General features: G+C 39.7%; 2 protein-coding genes across 2 annotated transcripts in view; both read left to right on the top strand.

The window, feature by feature from the left end:
* Positions 1 to 1,065, top strand: part of ankrd52a (ankyrin repeat domain 52a) — a 34,396-nt gene extending 33,331 nt beyond the window's left edge. The window contains exons 28-29 of the mRNA XM_014016244.1: positions 485 to 607; positions 707 to 1,065. Of these exons, the coding sequence (XP_013871698.1) occupies positions 485 to 567 (83 nt within the window). The 3' untranslated portion in view covers positions 568 to 607; positions 707 to 1,065. The remainder of the gene's footprint in view (positions 1 to 484; positions 608 to 706) is intronic.
* Positions 1,066 to 3,645: 2,580 nt separating this feature from the next.
* On the top strand, positions 3,646 to 12,269 carry rnf41 (ring finger protein 41). The gene is made up of 7 exons (XM_014016240.1): positions 3,646 to 3,739; positions 4,529 to 4,634; positions 7,210 to 7,319; positions 7,411 to 7,682; positions 9,103 to 9,238; positions 10,619 to 10,722; positions 10,816 to 12,269. The coding sequence occupies exons 3-7, from the start codon at positions 7,230 to 7,232 to the stop codon at positions 11,165 to 11,167; spliced, it is 954 nt and encodes a 317-aa protein (XP_013871694.1). The 5' UTR covers positions 3,646 to 3,739; positions 4,529 to 4,634; positions 7,210 to 7,229; the 3' UTR covers positions 11,168 to 12,269.
* Positions 12,270 to 13,254: the final 985 nt, after the last annotated feature.

Raw genomic sequence — 13,254 nt, 5'->3', positions numbered from 1 at the left:
TGTGTGTGTGTGTGTGTGTGTGTGTGTGTGTGTGTGTGTGTGTGTGTGTGTGTTAAAAGGTGTGCGCAAAGGTGTGCGCGCACGCACACCTTTTAAGAAAAACAGCCATCTAACAAATAAATGTAAATTTCTTTGTAACACTGAACATGAAATATTCATTTTGAATAAGAGGTTATAGAAAAGCAACCTGAAAGAAGCATTTTGAGGTACTTTGAGTTGCTGTTTTATCCTAAATCTACARTAAAACTATGACTTTTATTATTGATATATTTTAGGTATGTGAAAGTATTAAGTATGGCATAAATGTACATTGTTTATAATTATGCATCTCATTTTCTCTCATTGTTTTTTGACTGCAGAGGCACTTTCTGTTTCTCTTGTTGTAATGCACCATGTATGGACCATGTCAATATTTAAGAGAGCTAATGTTGACTGGTTTGACTGCAGTACATCAGATCATGTATTACATTTGTGTGTGTGTTAGACAGGACCGTCCTACGGACAAAAATTTACGACGGGCTACTTGTCATCTTTTGGAATACATGCTGGAGAAACCAGAGTCGGTAGGGTCTTAGAGGTGCACCAGCCTTACCATCATTTGTGACATGTGAGTGAAACTGGCAATTTTATATTAAACAGTGTACCAACTCAATATCAATCACTGCTTTTCATAAAAGATTTTTAATAATATGTATCCACTTCACAGGGTGCCCGTAATCTGAACCCCATCCCCTACCATGCAGAGTATGCAGGCCACAAGCTGCACATGGACCAAAATGAGAAGTTGGGGATGTACATCACCACTATCAGCAAGATTTGGGATCTTCTCTGCGAACAAAGTCAACCTTTGGTGTGGACCCATTTCATAACTAAGAAGAAGCCTGGCAAGGGGTGGAGTTTGGGGCTGCTTACCCAGATTTGTCTATAATTTTTGATAGTGTTGTCAACAAAGACTACAGTATTTTCAATGAAGCACTTTTCTGCCTGCTCCATGTGACAGAGAGACATGTATGAAATGTTAAAGAGGGTGTGAAAAATTTAATAAAATTATTCACACATTTGAAATAAGTGGTGATTGTGAATTAATCCAAAATGATCATTTACAGTGTATAAAAAAGACAGAAATTTAGTTTCAGTGCAAAACAAACTTTTGAACATTATTATAAACGTAAGACAAATTTTCCCCAATGTCATAAAACAATATTGTGATGTCCTGATGCATCTCAGTAATCCAGGTAAAAAATCAAAAAGAAAAAAATTGTATAGGTCTTCTGGACGGGTTCTTCTCTAATGAAACGTTTCATCTCTCCTCCAAGAGACTTCTTCAGTCTGAGAGTTTCAGGCAAAATTCAGGCTTTTAAGCCCTGCCTCCATGTGACTGATACTCACATCACATGGCTATCGTTGACACCTAATTAACACCTATTGTTAACAGGGGGTGGAGTGATACTGGCAATAGCAGCACTGTAGGAGGGGGACAACTGAAAACGGAGGCCTCCGTTTTTAATGTTGTGATGAAAAATAAATAAAGCAAAAATAAAAAAAAAACTTGTTTAGTTAGGACGTTTGTTAGAGCTAATAAAAAACACTGACCAAACACTCTGCTGCTCGCTCAGCTTGGCAGAAAACAGAAAACTTTTGTWTAAAACGGTACTTTACAAGTATAATAAACTGGAACTGTATTATTATTAACAAACCTGAACATAGTTAACAATATTAACCTGTTCAACAAATGATGTYGCGCAGAGCAGCGACTGCATCATCCAGCCCCACAACTGAGTGGATGTGGAATTCAAAATCCTCCCCACGACACTTTGGACAGTGAGTATGGCTTTCCTGCCACTGCAGCAAGCAAGGCTGGCATCCAAGAAGACTTCTGCAGCAGTCCACAAACATCGGCTCCTTCATAGGATCTGTATTTAACAGAAAAATGGGTAAGATGTTAGTATAATTGCAACATTGTACAATATTTTTTAAACAACTTTTACATTTAATTTGCTTGGTATAGACAATACTTAACACAATCATCAAAATAATATTCTGCATAGCAACCTAAAATCAATAAAATTACCTTTGCATATGATGCAAGCAAAAAGCAGCTCTCACAGCTGCAGCCTGATTCTCATTAAGGCACAGTGCTGTGTGCTGATTGGCCTGCACAAACTGAACAAGGTCTTTCAAGGTTTTTGAGAGGTCCTGCAGACCCTGTGATGCAAGAACGACCTCCTCAATTTGGTCCAATACACTCGGCAGTCCAGAGTCCTCTTGGCGACTGAAAACATAAAACATTTTTTCAGTACAGCAAAACAGTGAAACAACTGAAACACTGCAGGCACACGCATGCACACACACATGCACACTCGCGCGCAGACATACACTCGTGCACGTGTGCGGTGGGGGGCATGCTAGTATATGGCAAGCCGTTGGGGTCATAAATCAGGCGTGTTTTTACGTGCAAATCCTAACGCGCGGTGGCGTTAAATAACGTACGGTGGCGTTTTCTACCCTAACCCACCGCGCGTAACGCCACCGCGCGTTCGCACGTTATTTACGTCACCGCGCGTTACGATTTGCACGTAAATATACGCCCGATTTATGGCCCCAACGGCTTGCAATACTAGTATTGCAAGCTATAGCTTCTCTTCATGTTAAAAAGAAAAAAATTGTATAGGTCTTCTGGACGGGTTCTTCTCTAATGAAATGTTTCGTCTCTCYTCCAAGAGACTTCTTCAGTCTGAGAGTTTCAGGCAAAATTCAGGCTTTTAAGCACTGCCTCCATGTGACTGATACTCACATCACATGGCTATCGTTGACACCTAATTAACACTTATTGTTAACAGGGGGTGGGGTGATACTGGCAATAGCCAGAGGGGGACAACTGAAAACGGAGGCCTCCACCTCTGTTTAATGATGGACGGTCTTTCTTCACAAAAATGGCTTCTTTTACTCCTCTCTCAAACCAACGTTCCTCTCTATCAAGAATGAGAACATCCTCATCTCTGAAAGAGTGACCGCTGGCCTGTAAATGAGTGAAAACTGCAGAGTTCTGGCCATTAGATGTAGCTCGTCTGTGTTGGGACATTCTTTTGAACAGTGGCTGCTTTGTTTCCCCGATGTATAACTGGTCGCAGTCCTCCTGGCACTTAACAGCATTTCAGTTGTCCCCCTCCTACAGGGCGGCCGTTGCCAGTATCACTCCACCCCCTGTTAACAATAAGTGTTAATTAGGTGTCAACGATAGCCATGTGATGTGAGTATCAGTCACACGGAGGCAGTGCTTAAAAGCCTGAATTTTGCCTGAAACTCTCAGACTGAAGAAGTCTCTTGGAGAAGAGACAAAATGTTTCATTAGAGAAGAACCCGTCCAGAAGACCTACACATTTTTTTTCTTTTTGTGTCATAACACTGTTGTTGTAGRCATTAATTCAGTTAAATCAACAGGTCACTGAACTCTGCAGGGCAATTTGCTAAATGAAAACAAAACAAAAACAGTTTGTTTTAGTAATAAGAACTCAAATTACTTTCCAATAAAAGTTCGTGCTTCGCTACCTCAGTCAAAGCTTACTGCTACTTTTGTGTTGAGTTGTACCATTCTAGCTGCTCATCATTTCCTGTCCTCTGCGTCATGACGTCATGAACGTGTGATGTAGCAGGACGTGATTAGCAAGCAGCTAGTGACAGTACGACGCCCGAAAACACTCAGAAATCGATATAAGGATCTGTTTTACTTAATATCAGAGTAAGTATATCAGTCAAATATCAAATTATTTACGGTATATCTCACTGTAAATGGCTGTTTTTCATTGTAGTTTTCTCTAAGTTAGCTCAGACTGGTTAGCTTTGTAGCTAATATTCAGAAGAAGCCGACGTTAGCGTAGCTGCTAACACAGATGTAGCAAGTTGGCAAAAGCTCCATATTCATAAATCGTGACAGCCAGGCTTTGATGGTATACCACGTCAAGCAATGGCATATTTTTGTCCCACGACGCAAGTTAACATTAGTTTCAAGTCCCAATGCTTTACGAGTTGAATAACCTGCAGATAGAGAACATTAAGCTTCGAGTCTCAGCTAACTTTTGTGCAATCCATATACATTTTATGGTGGAAAATGTTGGTATTTAAAACCAGGTGCTTTTGCTTTTTTTTTCTTGTATCCGTGAGTATTTTATAAGGACAATAAATAAAGTATTAGATATTTGAGTTATCTGTTAGTAGCACATACCGAAAACCACAGCTTCAGGTCAAGGGTATTGTTTCAAGCTATGTTAGGAATGTGATTGTGTTGTCATAAAGTATGTCATTGCTTATCAAAAGAAAATAATGTWTTTTTTTGCTAACGTTTCGTACCTAGATTGTAGTATAGAGTTTTTCAAAAAACCAAATAAGAAATTGAATACATTGGATCTAAGCTGTTWAAACGTGACTTGAGTGAGGCTGCAATATAATCTGATTTTACTGCATTAATGGTAAACATAGTAATAACTTTCCCCAAAAGCCTATTCAATTTTTGTTTTTTTATTTTTTGCAGGTAGTGTCTGTGTCTTTTTCAGCGGGCAAAGTATTTCTGCCAGATGTGAGGTATCAAGAAGACATCAGGAACTGAATGGAAACATTTCAGACATTTTGTGTATGAGGTAAACACAAAATAGTGCCGTAGATTACCGCTGCACATTATATCAAAATTTATTGTTATCACAACATTGGTGAGCTCAACAGCAATATCACAAAGGACTGCTTGAACCACAGTAAACTAAAGGCGTTTCAAGTACCACGAGTGCATGTTCTGCCTGCTAATGATATATCAATTTACATCAATTTATAGAATTTCACTCGCCTTAGAAAATTTTTAATCTTATTTATAAGGCAGACCTGGGCCTGAACGTAGCATAAACGTACAGTGGGGGGAACAAGTATCTGATAAACCGTTGATTTTTCAGGTTTTCCCACTTGCAAAGCTTGTAGATGACTGTAATTTTTATCATAGGTACTCTTCAACTGTGAGTGATGGAATCTAAAACAAWAATCCAGAAAAATACAATGTATGATTTTTAAATAATTAATTTCCATTTTATTGTGTGAAATAAGTATTTGAWACACCAGAAAAATGAAACTTAATATTTGGTACAGAAACCTTTCTTTGCAGTTACAGAGATCAGACGTTTCCTGTAGTTCTTGACCAGGTTTGCACACACTGCAGCAGGGATTTTGGCCCACTCCTCCATATAGATCTCCTCCAGAGCCTTCAGGTTTCAGGGCTGTCGCTGGGCCACACGGACTTTAAGCTCCCTCCAAAGATTTTCTATTGGATTCAGGTCTGGAGACTGGCTAGGCCACTCCAGGACCTTAAGATGTTTCCATAGGAGCCACTCTTTAGTTGCCCTGGCTGTGTGTTTTGGGTCGTTATCATGCTGGAAGACCCAGCCACGACCCATCTTCAGTGCTCTTACTGAGGGAAGGAGGTTGTTGGCCAAAATCTCACGATACATGAATTACCAAAAAGTTMTATTTTTGTCTCATCAGACCACATGACCTTCTCCCATTCCTCCTCTGGATCATTCAGATGGTCATTTGCAAACATCAGACGGGCTTTGACATGMGTTGGCTTGAGGAAGGGCACCTTGCGTGCACTGCAGGATTTTAATCCTTGACGGCGTAGAGTGACTGATTGTTTTCTTTGAGACTGTGGTCCCAGCTCTATTCAGGTCATTGACCAGGTCCTGCYGTGTAGTTCTGGGCTCATTCCTCACCTTCCTCAAGATCAATGATGCTCCACGAGGTGAGATCTTGCATGGCGCCCCAGACCGAGGGAGATTTTCYGTTATTTTGCATTTCTTCCATTTTCTAATAATTGCACCAACTGTTGTTGCCTTCTCACCAAGCTGCTTGCCTATTGTCCTGTAGCCCATCYCAGCCTTGTGCAGGTCTACAATTTTATCCCTGATATCCTTACACAGCTCTCTGGTCTTGGGCATTGTGGAGATGCTGGAGTCTGATTGATTGAGTGTGTGGACAGGTGTCTTTTATACAGGTAACCAGTTCAAACAGGTGCAGTTAATACAGGTAATGAGTGGAGAACAGGAGGGCTTCTTAAAGAAGAACTAACATGTCTGTGAGAGCCAAAATTCTTACTGGTTGATAGATGATCAAATACTTATTTCACACAATAAAATGGGAATTAATTATTTAAAAATCATACATTGTATTTTTCTGGATTTTTGTTTTAGATTCCATCACTCACAGTTGAAGAGTACCTATGATAAAAATTACAGTCATCTACAAGCTTTGCAAGTGGGAAAACCTGAAAAATCAACAGTGTATCAAATACTTGTTCTCCCCACTGTATGTTTTTTTTTTGTTTGTTTTTTGGGTGGGATGGGGGGATTAAATAATGTATAATAAAAATTAAACAATATCACACATAGCTAATATTATGAAATGTGTAATATTGTGGATGACATTTAAACTCACTCATTGTTACATTCAAGTTTGATGTGCTGATAACCAAGCCCTAGATTTTGCATCTTATCTTAATTTGAGCAGAATTAGTTCAGTTTTAATGCATAGGTGAACTTTTGTTTGACATGATCAGTTCTGTATAGTAAAATTCAATTTAACATTTAATTAATTTCTTTGTATACTACACTCGATAGCGTAGTTAGAGATTTTGTTACTAGAATGAAAAAAAAGAAGATTTTAAATRAACAACAGAGGATCAAAGTAGAAATGGACTGCAGTGATAAAGTTAGCTGTCATGAACCAGTCAGAAACCTCATTTTGGGGCAGCTGTGGCTGAGTGGTTTGGGGAGTCGTTCCTCCAATGCGAGAGTTGGCGGTTCGATTCCTCTCTATTCAGTCACATGTCGAAGTGTCCCTGGGCAAGACACTGAACCCTCACTGCCTCTGATAGTGTGATTTAAAAGCACTGATTAGTCTCTATAGATTGATTTGTACATGTTAGCTTTGTAGTGGGATCTAACAGAGTGCTGTGTGAAAGGTTAAATGAGGACACTGATTGTAGAGGATACTCTTTGAGTATCCTGGTTGGATAGAAAGGCACCATATAAGTACAGTCTATTTACAGTGTTGCTTAATAGAATAATGTTTAATTTTTCCACAGATGTGTAAGTCCACCATGTTTACAATTGTGTCTTTATGATCTWAAGCTGCCTAAAATGCTTAAAGTTGTTGTTTGGATGTTGTGTTGCTCAGGAGGTTGTGGGTAGTGTACCATGGGGTACGACATTACCAGATTCCAGGGTGAGGTAGATGAAGACCTGCTGTGTCCCATATGTAGCGGGGTGCTTGAGGAACCAGTGCAGGCAAGTATCAGCGGCAAATTTCCCCCACTATTAGCTGATTGTGCTGTTTGAGTAATGTCTTTGTGTGTCCTGTTGTATGCTTTCACTGCAGGCTCCACACTGTGAGCACGCCTTCTGCAATGCGTGCATAACACAGTGGTTCGCCCAGCAACAGATCTGTCCTGTTGACCGCACGGTGGTGACTCTTGCTCACCTCCGGCCCGTGCCCCGCATCATGCGCAACATGCTTTCCAAACTCCAAATCAGCTGTGACAACGCAAGTTTTGGCTGTACAGCTACACTAAGGCTGGACCAGCTGCAGTCGCACCTCAAGGACTGTGAGCACAACCCCAAAAGGCCTGTCAGCTGTGAGGAGGGATGCGGGTAGGTGGCAAAAATGGACAAACTCTGTAGTTACCTTTGTTGTAAATGATGACAAGTTTACAAAAACAGAACACAAACCTATAATAAAACTTTATTTAAAGGGGCAATATTGTGTAAAATCCACTTTTCTGAGTTTTATATCATGTTATAATGTTATCCTGTCATCAAAAACACGCTCAGAGTCTTGCTTTGACTCATTCATGCATGTTTGAGTAATCCTGTAGTGTCCTGAGGCAGCCAGGCAGGGGAGCAAAAACAACCGGTTGGGCCTAGAACCACCTTTAGGGACCAGCTCCTCCTCTGTGTGTGTCTCCAAGCTGAGCTTCCTCATCACAGAGCACACACACAGGCCCGTGTTGAAATGGGCGGGACAGAAACAGAAGGAGGTTCTTATATAATTTCGCTCGCCTTTGAAAAATTTTATAAACAGATATGATGAGAAGTCAAGTTTATTTTCTATTTAAACATATAAACAACATTTTAATAACAATTGAAGGTGACATAGTTACTTTATTATGGTATAGAATTTAACAGTGGTGGGCAGCACTAATCCAAAATTTAGTTGCACTAACCCTAAAGCACTAACTTTAATATTTAGGTCCCCTAATTCTAAAGCACTAACACACTTAAAAATTTAGCAAAAGCTAATTTTAAAGCACTGAAATCCCAGCTGACCCATGGAACATTCCTCAGAGTCAACATGAGACAATATTTTCTGTGTGCAGAATATTAATAGTTCATCTTGTTTAGTAGTTCCCAAAGTTGGGGTCAGGACCTCTTTGTGGGTCACAAAACATCAAGTGAGGGTCCCCAGATGATTTCTAGGCATCAGTTTAAATGCAAAGAAAGGCTAGTGGAATATTCTCATCATGATTTTTGCAATTTTTTTTTTAAATAATCATCGATGAATAAAAAAAAGTATCATTGAAGTTTTATTTATTGTTATTATTCCCATGTTTAACAGAGTTATTAGCAAAGTTTTCATATGTAAACAAGTAATTTATGTGGTCACGAGTATCTGCAACTTTTATTTAGTGGGTCGGAAACAAAACAGTTTGAAAACCACTGATTTAGTGGATAAGTGACCAACACGTCTGACAGCTTTCACCCTCAGCTGCTGACAATAATGTTGATCAATAATATTTAAAGAACTCAACTAGTGCTTATAAATTTAGCACATAAATTTATCCACTAATGAATTAAGAAATTAGCAAAAGCCCTAAAGCACTAATCAAGAAATTTAGTTCCCCTTTTAGTGCTTTAGGGGAACTGTGCCCACCACTGGAATTTAAATATATGCCTGAGAAACACATAATATTACCCCTTTAACATTGATAGCTACCCTGCTGGGTATACATGTATATTAAATTAGTATGAATTACATATTTTGTTTTGTTCCCCGTTATTCTTTCTGTCTTAGGCTTGAAATGCCCAAAGATGAACAGCCCAACCATAACTGCATCAAACACTTGCGGGGCGTCGTCCAACAGCAACAAACTAAGATTTCAGAGCTGGAGAAAACTGTGGCAGAACATAAACACCAGCTGGGGGAACAAGTAAGATTGTTTTAACAGTTTTTGCATCTGATAAATGATGTTTTACAAAATTTCATAGGATAAAAAGTTTTAAGTGTTTTGTCTGGAAATGATGTTGATGCATTCATATAAGACTCATTGGGCCTCATGCAAGAACCGTTCGTACGCACAGATTTGTTCTTAAATTGTACGTACGAGTGATTTAGGAGAATTTGTGGCATTCACCAATGTTTTCATATTCTAAGATTTTTTTCAGATATGAATAAAATTCACAAGTGGTCCAGACCTGTCGTATATTTTACCAGCAGTCAGTCTGCTGTTATCCAGACGGGTTTTCCTCCCTAATAACTTTATATTTCATTAGTTTGAAGATATTTTGAGTTGAAAATAAATCACACTCCATGATTATGTTGACAATAGGCTATTCTGCTTGAATTAGAGTTATAATTTTAAATGTAATAATTTAGACTAACAATATAAATTGTCCGTTCGTCCATTTCCTCCCGCTTATCCGGAATCGGGTCGCATGGGCAGCTGCAGAGAGACCCCGCGCTCTCTTCAGCGACACCTTCCAGTTCGTCCTGGGGGACTCCGAGACGTTCCCAGGCCAGAGGGGATACATAATCCCTCCAGTGAGTCCTGGATTTTCTCCAAAGTGACAGACTTATTTTGAAAACATTTTAAAATGCTTATTTCAAACCCGCGTCTGAGACCACCTGCGACCGCACAGCGCGCGCACGGGGGGTGGGGTGGGTACGGTGCGCAGTGCTGTGTCTTCTGAATAAATGAAAATGATTTAACACAGTTGTTTATACTTTTAGCAGCTCTTTTTATTCCACAGCTGACCTGCTAAAAAGGACAGTTTTTCTTTTCTGGATCTCTGACAGACGGACTTCAATCTGTGAACTCGTAAAGTTTTTCTTTTTAATTATCGCTGTCATTTTTCATGAATGGACACTTCCTGATATCTGAGGCAGGAAACATAGCCTTATATGGTGTTTTTGGGGTGGTAATTATGCTAATCTCCTCTCGCGTGCACGAGCAGCTGGATACGAACAGGTGGAATTTACGCAGCTCATTTACACACTTTTCCTGAAGATAGAAGAGTTTGTTGAATCTGACGTGACATGTTCGTACGAACCCTTCGTACGAACAAAAGTAAGAGAAATTTAGGATAARAATACGAACATGTTCTTGCATGAGGGCCAATGATTTTGCAACGAATCATATTTAATAGAAGCTTTAATAAGAACAAAATCTTTATTGTATTGAGAGATCACAGTAAAAAGTGTTTACCAGGCTAGCTGTTTCAATTTAATGGAGTCCTGGTAAAGGCAGCGGTGTGTCCGTCTTCTTTAAATCTTGAGTAGTTTGTAATTGACTGTGGTTTTTAATGTCCAGAAACGAGATATACAGCTGCTAAAAGCCTACATGAGAGCGATCCGTAGTGCAAACCCCAATTTGCAAAACCTTGAAGAGAGCATCGAGTACAATGAAATACTGGAGTAAGTGTGGTTTCCATGTCCTTCCATGTGTCCTTTTTAAAATCCACCTAGTTTCTAATTTTCTGTTGCTCTTTAATTCAACCGTACCTTCAGGTGGGTGAACTCCATGCAGCCAGCCAGAGTGACGCGCTGGGGCGGCATGATCTCCACTCCGGACGCTGTGCTGCAGGCCGTCATCAAACGCTCGCTCATCGACAGCGGCTGTCCTCTCTCCATCGTGAACGACCTGATTGAGAACGCCCACGAGCGTAACTGGCCGCAGGGACTGGCCACGCTCGAGACACGGCAGATGAACAGACGCTACTACGAGAACTATGTTGCCAAGCGTATTCCTGGCAAGCAGGCAGTGGTGGTGATGGCCTGTGAGAATCAGCATATGGGGGAGGACATGATCCTGGAGCCCGGCCTCGTCATGATCTTTGCGCACGGAGTGGAAGAAATCTGATCACTGTACAGCTTTCTGCATTGATTCAGAGACAAATGAGAATATTTAGCTCTTTCACTCTGCGGAGGGTTTTTTTTTCTCTTTGAAGTGAAACCTTCAAAAATCTGGCTTATTTAAAATAAAAACTTAGGCTCACTCCTAAGCTTGATACCTATGCCTTAAAATAAGGACAAATACTTTGTGAACCTGGCAAATATAAACAAAATCTGATCGTTGTTGAAGATATAAGTGAGACATGTTTACAAGCTTTTTATTAGTGCATTATATGATCTGATTGTTCTGATCCTAACATAGTAATAAACCAACATTTAATGCTCTCATTTGTATAAATACATGTAAATACAAATACTATATTCAATTACAAACTGTATACTCATCACTGTAATTAGGTTGTGATTTGTTTGTTTCGGTTGTTCGAGCCTGTGTTATCTGGAGGGACAACAACTGAAGATTTGTTGCGTGCTCGCTTTMGTTTCCTGTGAATATTTCCACAAAGTGTCGTGCTTCTCGATTCAGATTGTTCAGACCTTTTGTGCCATTTGTTTTATTTATTGTGTTGCCTTTAATGCTAACGTGCTTGAAGATGTTATTTGGCGTATGGAGAAAAAAAACTGCCTTTGGTGAATTTGCAGTTTGTTGCTGGAAGGAAGAAAAAAAATGTGGAAAGGTTTTGTGTTTTTCTTTGTTGCCTCTTTTGTACATAAAGTCTGTCAGTTGGGTCCAGTTGAAGTGTTTAATTTGCAGTTTGAAATTTGACTGATACGTTTAAGTTGAGAAAGTCATTTGTTTGATATGTCATGAATCAGTTTCAGATTTAAATATCGATCATGTTCTTCGCAGTTGGCAAATGACTGAGTGACACATCGTGACTAAACATAGCTTGATGATTGTATAAATATTTGTGAAGTCATTCTTAATACTTTTGAAACGAACAATGCTTTACCATTAATCACTTACTGTTCTAGTGAGAGAAGCAAAACTTCAGCTGATGGCGTAAAAGCCTAAGAAAGTGGATTGTGCTTTTTGTTATTCTTGTTAATGTTTTTATTTTGTCTGTTATGTAATTTGTTGTACAGGTAATGTAATAAAAATTTAAACTGCGCTTGTTTTTTATTTGAATAACGTGTTGAGAATAAAATGTAGTTCCTCATTTTGCCACATCATGTCRTCAGAGAGCTGTGGGGGCAACCTGATGACTAATACATGTAAAAATGTGAGTCAATAGACTGTGAGGGTGTTAATAAGATGAGGTGTGAAGTGATCAGGATTCTGAGAGCGAAGGGAGAAGTTTAGCCACTGAACTTGGAGGAAGGCCTGACTCACCCTGCTTTTCACTCTTTCAGACGCCCACATGTTTTCCCTGTCTGTCATCCTCTCCTGCCAGCTCCATCCACACTGCGGGGCCTAATCCATTACCTTTGTGATCAGTGGAATGAGAAATCCTGATGCTGCTGCTCAGTCTCCTGTCTTGTCACATCCATTGTGCGCCCGGGTTATGTGGTGTGCTTCGCTTCCATTTACTGATGAGCATGTCACACACACACACACATTGTAATTATTTCCGACAACACTGACACCTCAAAAGGCACCATCAGGTTTGTATCCAGTCAACACACTGTGAGAACCATTCCAGAGTGTCACAATTTTGCATTTCTATTCATCTAAAAATATTTAAAGATGATGGTGATAAACTGTAGAATAAAACTTTATGACTATGGGGTTTTGCACAAGTTAGGAGTGTATTTGCATCCATTTTAAAACTGTCTATGCAAACTAAGGCACCAACGAATTTCAATTTTGTTGCTTGTGGATCTTATGAAACATTATGATTGTCCATCCATCCATCCATTTTCTGTACATGCTTCTTCCTTTTCAGGGTCGCGTGGGTCACTGGTGCCCATATCCAGCAGTCACAGTGCGAGGGGCGGGGTACACCCTGGACAGGTCGCAAGTCCATCACATTATGATTGTTACTATTAAAAAGTTGTATTGATTTATATACACTCACCGGCCACTTTATTAGGTACACCTGTCCAACTGCTCGTTAACACTTAATTTCTAATCAGCCAATCACATGGCGGCAACTC

Source organism: Austrofundulus limnaeus, unplaced genomic scaffold (genome assembly GCF_001266775.1).
Source record: "Austrofundulus limnaeus strain Quisiro unplaced genomic scaffold, Austrofundulus_limnaeus-1.0 Scaffold141, whole genome shotgun sequence".
Taxonomy (NCBI): domain Eukaryota; kingdom Metazoa; phylum Chordata; class Actinopteri; order Cyprinodontiformes; family Rivulidae; genus Austrofundulus; species Austrofundulus limnaeus.
This window is presented reverse-complemented; position numbering and strand designations above follow the sequence as displayed.

Coding starts and splice junctions, on each gene's coding strand:
- rnf41 (XM_014016240.1), top strand. CDS start 7,230: ATGGGGTACGACATTACCAGATTCCAGGGTGAGGTAGATGAAGACCTG. Junction 7,320..7,410: donor TGCTTGAGGAACCAGTGCAG/GCAAGTATCAGC, acceptor CTTTCACTGCAG/GCTCCACACTGTGAGCACGC. Junction 9,239..10,618: donor AACACCAGCTGGGGGAACAA/GTAAGATTGTTT, acceptor TTTAATGTCCAG/AAACGAGATATACAGCTGCT.